This window comes from Oryzias latipes, chromosome 4 (assembly GCF_002234675.1).
Source record: "Oryzias latipes chromosome 4, ASM223467v1".
Taxonomy (NCBI): Eukaryota; Metazoa; Chordata; class Actinopteri; order Beloniformes; family Adrianichthyidae; genus Oryzias; species Oryzias latipes.
Window position 1 is genome coordinate 31,055,160 of NC_019862.2, and position 9,166 is coordinate 31,064,325.

Genomic DNA, 9,166 nt, shown 5'->3' on the forward strand with positions numbered 1-9,166 from the left:
CTAAAGATATGCTAAAGGGAAGCAGAGGTGGTGCAGTGTCTCCTTGTGCAGTTTCATCAATGAGGAGCCAGAGAAATGCTGAGAGCTGCCTAACACAGCAAGCTCCAGCCTCTCCAAGCCACTCATTTGGCTTGATTGGGAAAATGTTTCTCCTCCTCTTTAATCAATTGAAACTCTGCTATCCTGATTCATGGGGTACTCTAAAGTACATAAATATCTTCTGATAGGCCTGACTCCATTATCCAGGAACCAGCTTGAAAGCAACAGTTCAACCAAGTTGATTTTTTTGGCCTTTTTCCTTCGGTCCCTTTTCTTTTTTAAGTTAACTCTCTTTTTATCCCTGATGTGTGTTTTCCAGAGCATCTGTAGCATGTCAGTCCCTGAGAGAAGATTGGACCAGACATACTACCTCATTTAGGACTGATTTTACATACGGGCCCAGATGTTACTATTCTTAAAGGTGCCTCAGGTCTGAATGAATAAAACACTGTTTAGAAGTGAATCAAAAAAGGAAATCGAATGAGAAGGCAAAGTCTGCTTCTGAAAAGGGTTTTGGAGCATGAAACAACAAAGCTTGATGTAAGACATTAACTTTCAAAAGCCAACAATAATATTGCTGCTTTTAAAGAAACTTTTTCTTACAAGCTCAACCAGATCTCTTTTAGTGGAGGACATAAAGCATCTTAAGCTCTTTTTTGGGTTGTTCAGACCTATGTAGGCTCGTAAAGAGGACCGGCCACATCTTAAGGGGGGTTCTTGCAGTTCCTTTAAGGCCTGTATGTCCATCGCAAGGGATGAGATGAAAATGGAACGTGCCATTGTCGTATGTGCGGTAAATATCTTGTGAAGTATTCGTCAGGCTAATCAAAGTTTAATGCACTTGTGACATGCGGACGATGCTGTTTTACGTTGCCCTTATGCCACTCTACTCGTTAGTCAGTGTGAGTAGTGGCTCCTTACAGACCGGGCACAAATGCCGCACGTACAGGATGTGCACATGATCCGCAAGTGCCTGTCGGACGCCTGTAGGATGTCCATACCAACTACGCTCTGATTGTCTATTGTCCTAAATCCACAGTCAGGCTGCTCACAAGAAACACATACTTATCACCCAAACAGCAGTAATGGTCTCTTCGTGCAGTCTGTAGGATTCTGGGGAATTTAAACCATAAAAAATCTGCCTGACACGCTTGCGCCATACAAAAAATGTGCATTAACATTTTCGCTTCAACCTTGATATGTTTCAAATGGGCCACCTGCACACCCCTTACAGGTTTGCCGAATTTTCACCCTCAGACTTGCACGGGCAGTTGTGACAAAGGCTTTAGACTTACACATCTTTGGGAACTTTATGCCATCATCTCTGATTTGATGACTGAACTGCAAAACTCCTCCCGCATGGGCAACTTATTTATTACCAACAATGATCAAGAAGTCATTTCAATATTTTAGCAATTTTTATCATTTGCTTGTTCGCTATATCAAGACCAGTTTTTGAAAATAGGCTTTTAGTTATACTACATTCTCCGCCTGCTTCACTCTACAAACTGAGATAAAGCGGTTGGTTTAATGTTATCCCTCTTAGCACATTCTGTTTAAAAAAACAAAACAAAAAAAGGTCATTCGAACAGTGCTCGTTATTGTTCACCTTTCGGCATATCCACTTAAGGGTCGCCAGAGCAAATCAGCTTTCCCTGATGCGTACAGGTGGTTTGGTAGACAGTTTTAAAACGAATGCCCTTCGTGACACAACCCTGTACTTTGTCCGGGCTGGAAACCAGCACAGGGGGACCCAGACAGCTCATCTAAAATAAACTCATCAGGCCCCTGGGAATCGAACCCTGATTTGGCTCATCTGTGCTCCTACATTTGGCCGTGGACCTCGCCTCTGGCTCGTCTCGCGCCCCCAGCCGCCCCCTAACTCCATCTGGATGAAGCCCATCTGCTACACTATTCAGACATGTAGTTGTAGAGTTAAATAAGCTAATTCTTATTTGAAAGTTCTGGTTCATGGCCTGTCCATCCTGGGGGAGGATCCCTCCTTCACGTGGACACCCCTAAAGGTTTCTTCCTTTTTTTTTCCTGGAATCAGGTTTTTTCTTTTTTAGGAGTAATTTCTTACCACGAAGGAGGGTCTAAGGGCAGTGATGCTCAGTTCAGCTGTTGTATTTCTTAACTAGTTTTATGTTTTGTACAATTAGTGAAGCCCCTTGAGACAACAGTGTTGTAATATTGGGCTATGTAAATAAACTCAATTGAATTGATTTCCCATGCGCCAGTACTACACACAGCCAACGGAGCCATCCAGCCGCTCTTTTGAACAGTCCTGGTGCTTCTAATTTATCGTAATCCAGACATGCTAATGGGAAGCAGAGGTGGTGCAAAAGAGACTCTACTGTTCCTTAACTGTTGTTTTCTTAAATTTATGTTTTATCTACAATTTTGTTTAACTTGCTTTTACATGTATTAATCATGTTTTCCCTTGCCTTTATTCTATTGTCAAACTGGTTTTGTTTTATGATGTGTGCTGCTGACCTTTTGGACGGATCACCTTAGGGGTAAAAACAAAGTCCTGATCTCAATGCGTCTTTTTATGTTTAAAATAAAAAATAAATAAATAAATACTTTTAAGTTGAGTTGACAAAACCCTTGTTGAACAGAAAAGTGCCAAATAATAAAAAATGACTTTATTTTTATTAAGGTCATATATACTGACTTTACCTATGAATTTGTTTAGAAATTCATAGGTAACCAGGTTAAAAGGTTGTTTCAAAACTTATGGGCATACAACCATCACATGTGTTCATTCTTATTAACTTTTTGTTAGATTGAGGACAAATCTTGTTAATTACTGAGAAGAACAAAAATATAGATAGGTCCCTGACCTTGACTGTTGTCCAGACAACTCGCTACGTATCTGCTCTTTAGACTGAACTGCATTGTATTGAGTGGATTGAGTGAATAGCCAGATAAATCTATGGGTTGTGCTTATCAATGGATCCCATTAAGCGCTTGTCACCCGTGGGGACTTTCTTTGAGCGTCAAGTCATTGTCAGCAGAGGGTCTTATAAATCAATGAGTGCTTAATTACATCTGGAGCACACACCAGAGGTAGAACCCAACAATATGACTTCCCTGTAATCCTCTGTACATGCAGATGCTGCTCAGGTCAGCGACATTACGACGCTGCCGTCAGAAAACACAACAGTGCTTCATACTAGTAGAAATAGCATTCAAATCATTTCACAAAGTAAATAGAACCTCCCTGCTGCCATAAATGTTCTCAGACTTAACAAAAGCAGAGAAAACCCAGTCAGGAATGTTCTGCTTCTCCTACATGAAACATTAAAAGTACAGTTCATTGTGATTTAGCAGGCTTTCACTGGTTCAGAGCGACTGTTATGGAAGACCTGCTGGATGAGACATTTACTGTATGTAAATCAGTAAACCATTACTGACTTGATCAGCACAGCGCTGGCATGTAAGTGAATTAGGCCCCATCTAAATGTAAATGAGGCGTTATACCTTTGGCAAACAGCTTATATAGCCAGGGCCTACTTTTAATAAACCAATTAGATGTTATTCTGCTACAATAACACAACAAAACAAAATCTATGTCTTTATGAGAAATATACATGGGATGAAAACTGTCGTAATAGCCAGTCATACCATACAAAATCATATAGATTTCTAATTGAAGTGGCTTTTTTAGATATTCATTCTGTGAGTAGTAAAACGTGTCGTGACTGTCATAATAGAGCCATTCAAACGCTTGGAAAAGCAAAGACGTGAAGGAGCTGAGACACTTAGTTCCACTTCTCCTCCTGGTACGAAGAGGAAGTTAGAAACGTTCCGGGAAAAACATCAGCTTTGGTTTCAAGCATTTCAAAAACTCTACGATGCAGGGTGACCACAATCAGAAATATGCTGTCAGCCTACACAGATCAATGTTGTTAAGTATTGTCAAACCCTTCTGCACTTCAAAAGGCTGTACTTTGTGATATTTAGCAATCCTGTTTGTATTTAAGATTTTCGTTTTGGATAGATTTTAGAGAAACAGACGTTTAATATTAAAACAATCGAATCATGAAGAAAGATGGAGTTAAAGCGGTGCTACATTAATAAAGAAGATAAAGCCACTGACATTCATATGAAGCCACATATTTAGTTGACATTACTGTCTCTAACAAACATCCCTTCATGCTCGATTCTAACTTTGGTAATGCATTTAATGGAAAGAGATTAATATCAGTTTCATAAATCATTCAGCAGATAGATCCAGGGGCAGGAATACTCGTATGTTAGCTGATCTCATTGTGAGAGCTAAGCAGCCATTAATCACTGTTTCTGCTCCTCTGGCCGTGTCATCTGAGAAAACAGCAAAACCCCAAAATCAGATAGACTGATATCTCAGCACAGTTCTACACATGCAGATCTGCACTCACTGCTTCCATATAAACGCACTGACCTTCACATTCCTATTAACAGGCATGCAAACGCACACTTCCTTCTTTTCCTGCTTAACCTTAAGGAATTGTGCAATAGTTTTCTTTTGGAAAACTGATGATAACTTGTGAAATAGGGCAACAACTACAAAAATAAAACCTTATTATTTATTATTACATGTAATTCATTTAGTATGCTAAACAGCAAGAGAATTTCTTTTCTACTGTCAAGGTCACAAAAAACAAAACGCCAAAGGATCTCAGGTTGCAGAAACTGAATCAGGACTGTCATTGGAAGTATGAAACATCACTAACATGAAAACCCAAACCCAAAGTCAATATTTAACCAATGACAGACGTGGAGCTGTCTGTCATTCTGCATGGCTGGAGGTTATTCTGGGTGAATGTCTGACAAAAATATGTTCTACTGCTTTCTACGGACTTACTGCCTTGAAACTGTTAGAAAGCAAATTGTTTAAAAGGAAATTAGGATTTGCTAAAGACCTCTTTTTTTTTACAAATGTATCATTAAAAAGGCAGATGTTTAACTAAACTTAATAACAGAGTCATACATTGTTTATTGCTATAAATGCCCAAACCATCAACCCTCCACCTCTGTGCAGGGCAGTGATTATAATGTATACCCTTCATTTCTGTCCTCTCTATTTGTCCAATGATCTCTAAATTGAATGTGGTCAGGGAGGTTAGGCAGACATTAGGTCTTCTAAATATTAGGTGTTCAGAATTTGTTTTGGGAAACAACAAATGAATTAGAATAAAACAAAGTTTTTGTTCGTGTTATCATGATTGAACATGTACAGTAATTGTTCTCATTTCTTATATTAATTTCATCACATTGTTTAGAAACATTATTGCATGTCAGCAGGATGAGGTGGATTAAAAAACATTTTAACGTTTTTTTTAAATATATTTCAACGTTTTCATATTTCTATTTGTAGCAAAACAGAACAAAGCTTTTATGTGTTCACATTAAACATGCAATAAAGTTAAAATACCAAAAGTTAGTACCACAGTTATCTATCCTCGTTTTTTTTCAACAGAAAACAAACTTTATTTAAACGAGTATTCAGTTGTTGGTCACAACTCAACTCTTTTCACAAGTGAAGAAAAATTATGTTAACTTATTTTTTGTTCATTTCCAGCTAGAAAAATAAAATAAACAGAAGTACAATGTTGAACAACAGCATTCACAGTTTGAAAAAGGTTTTGGATGAAGTCAGAGTAGTTATCAAGTCCAAGCCCTTTTGTTTTTTTCTTCTTCTATTTTTTCCATTTTAACTTAAAACTCAACAGCGTGGATGGAGCTCAGACCTGAGCACATTCGTATCTCATGGAAGGTTTCAGTGATGCAAGCATGACATTGTTGATCACGATTTAGGGTTAGGTCTGCTACTCACCACTCTCAAAGCAGGCGTCAAACACCAGATGTCCTTTGCGCGGAGCCCCCGAGTATCCGGGTGGGCTCACCGTCAGCTTATTGACGTTTCCCACTAAGGCATCTTCTGCACCACTTTCACCATCTATGGAAGTACATGAACTGCATTTTCAGGTGTTTAACAACAAATGCGTCCGTCCCACAAGGTGAAACGGTGAACTCAGTCCCGCTTCTTTCAATAAGTAATAATTGTTTATTTGACCTATTTCAACTAGTAAAAACATTTAAAACAAAAATGATCTTCAGTGAAAGCAAGTTGTAGAATAAATTATAAAATGTTTACACTTTGTGTACATTGTAATATTAACAAAAGCTGAACTGCAATTTTTTATTAAAAAACTGAGCCAAGTAGGCTTTTTCAAAAAGGAGAAACATGTTAATAAAAGCACCAATTTGACATCAAGCTAATCCCAATCAATTCCGGATAAATAATTAATTGCCATTAAAAGAAGCAGTTATATAAAAAATGTTGATCTGTATTTGGTAAATGAAGATTGATACCAAATTTAAAAACATTAGTCTTTAGTTTGCACATCAAAGTCATATGCAGTGGCAGATACCTTAAAAGAAAGATCTTTTTATTGTCAAAAGCCTCTACAGGTGACTTTGGGAGAGTTGTTTTTTTATTTGAATGATTCGTTTTCTATCGGTATGTCCTGCTTTGCTTTTTCAAGATTTCTCTAATTTGAAGCTTTGTTTGTAATCTTGTAACCGAGTGGGTCCATGAGCGAAACCCTTCATCTTTCTTTCCCCAAAGTTGGCGGTCCAGGCCGCCAACTTGGCCGGAGACTTCGAAGCAAACAACGGATGAGGAACCCCTAAATAGCACAAAAAGCTTTCATTTTGTTTAAGGGCTTCATAGAGAGACACAGAGCTTGACAGCAGTAAAAGAAAAAGTCTAAAAAGTAAATTATATTGTTTTTTCAACATGATTAGAATAAAAAACACAAAGAAGTTTAAGTTTATCTTTTTTATCAATTTACTTTTGCTTTTTTCTTTTCTGGAAATGTTTTGTATATGTTTTATAAGGGGAAATAAAACAATGCAAAAAAAGTCAAACTATATTAGGGAGGATTTCGTTTCTCTCCCTGTAGTTTGAGCTCAGACATTGCTGTGTTTTCAATTAAACTCAGCAACCGTCAGTCAGGCTAAAGGCTAACAGGCTGTAGCACAGCTAGCTAACCGTTTTCCCAGTACTGCACCTGTGCTGATGCTGCTCCTCCTCCGCATCTAAGGGTGCTTCACCTTAACATACAAGTCCTAATATTAAAATATATGCGTGGCGGGTTTACCTTGTTGTTATACTCAACGATATAATTATGAACGTAAGTTTAGGTGAAGCTAGCAAAGGGCTGCTCTAGATGGGGCTGTTGTTTACATCCTCGTACATCATGCTAACAGCTAAAATGCATTCTGAGCGGCGGCGTCATTAGCAAACGAACATTCGTGTAATTTCTAAGCTAATTGAGCAAAGTTCCCACTCTCTTTGAGCACGTAGGAAAACCAAATAAAGCCTATAATTACACACCAGCCTCGACATTTTTTTCCTCCATCTTCCCTCTTCGCTGTGAAGCAGCAGACGCTCTCTGTGGGTTGCCACGGCAACGGAGCAAGAGGGAGCGGGAGTTGTGCTGTGACGGCATCCACCAGGAAGCGACCGAGCGCGCGGCAGCAAGAGCGTGCAGCGTTCCATCTGGACTTTAAACCATGTTACAAAACAATTGAACAAATGCAAAATATGAGCGTTTTATCTTTGAAAGAAACTGCATTTCTTTAAAGAAAAAATTGCAATATACGTTATATACAATGAGAATATTAGAATGTAATGCTGAATTTTCTTTTACCAATTGTGTTGTATCTAGTTTTTAATACATTTTGTTTAAAATAAAAAAAGTACAAACATGCAAATCATTCAAGATAAAACATGTATAGAAACAGAACTTATTTTTGTACTTGTTCCAACGTAAACTGCAGATATTCTTTTCAGGAATTTTATAAACATTGCAAGATTTTTTAGAATCCTAATTTTAGAGCAAAAACAGAAATTCAACAATAATAATAATAAGACATTTAATTACATGTTATGGGACAATTAAAATAGCAAATTTGATTAAAACTAATTAAATTAATAATAATATGTGATATGCTGAATTATGTTAATTTAGAGTGCTGCAAAGGATTTAAGGTGGTATCAATTGATAATGATCTGCAGATCTTGCAGACTTGTTTTAATGAACAGAGATGCTCAGGATTTTATAGTATACCCTGAGAAATTGTCATTTGTATGCTCTGTATGGTTGTTGTTTTTTATACATGAAATTAGCTCAGTTTTAATCATATTTTCAGAGACTTAAGAAGCCAATCTTTGCAAGCAGCAGACAGTGATTCAGAATTATGCAGGAGATTGATTAAAGCTGAAGATTTTCTAGACAATTGGAGCAAAGATGTCATCAGGGCCAATCAAGCCTGACCCTATTTCTTTCTCATTACAAAGGCTGCACCTGATTAGGTACATCAAATGAGCAAGCGTATAGCTCGGGGAACAAGAAGCCTGCAGGTTGATGCCAATTTTCAGCTTCTAAGCTGTGTGTAACAAGACTAAATGAATAGGACCAGGGATAGGGCAACGATTTTTCTCGGTCTGATCCTAATATGAAGGCAAAATCAGAAAACAACAGTTTTAAGAGATTATTTTATGAATGACAGGAAGACAAGATGGAGGAGCTCAGTCTTTTTAGTCAAAATTGAAAACTGAATTGCTGCTCTCTGAGCTATCTTTTTCCTTACACCAAGTCAATTAAAGAGCTTTACGGTGGTACAATCATTCATTCTGAAGAGATGGATTCAAATTGAATTATGTGGCATGCAATGAATTAGACACGCTACACATTTCCTTGTTTCTTAGCTCCAATCAAATAGAGATGCTATGTGGAAAAAGTTACACTTACAAAAGAAGCCTGTTTGAATTGGTATGGCTTAAAGTGATAATGCACTCAAAACAACATTATTAATGTTTCTTATGGTAACACTTTACTTATAGGTCTAAATAGGATGTTTGCCACATGACTGAAATTAGACACAATGCTTAAAACAGGATTATCAATTAAATTAAATCAAACTTTATAAATAAAGCACTTTTTATACAAAAGTAACACAAGGTGCTTTACAGAATTTTAAAAAACTCTTTTAAAAACAAAAAGAAAATTATAAAACACACAATCCACTAAACCCCCAACCCCCCAAACCGGACATAATAAAACGTAAA

The 9,166-nt window shown here is 37.4% G+C and overlaps 1 protein-coding gene across 1 annotated transcript in view; it reads right to left on the reverse strand.

Moving 5' to 3' along the window:
- agbl4 (ATP/GTP binding protein like 4) overlaps window positions 1–7,540 on the reverse strand; it is a gene marked incomplete in the record, with an annotated part of 251,965 nt that extends 244,425 nt beyond the window's left edge. Inside the window, 2 exon segments of the mRNA XM_023954574.1 lie at window positions 5,864–5,986; window positions 7,430–7,540. Coding sequence (XP_023810342.1) covers window positions 5,864–5,986; window positions 7,430–7,454 — 148 coding nt within the window.
- Between the last annotated feature and the right edge of the window lie 1,626 nt (window positions 7,541–9,166).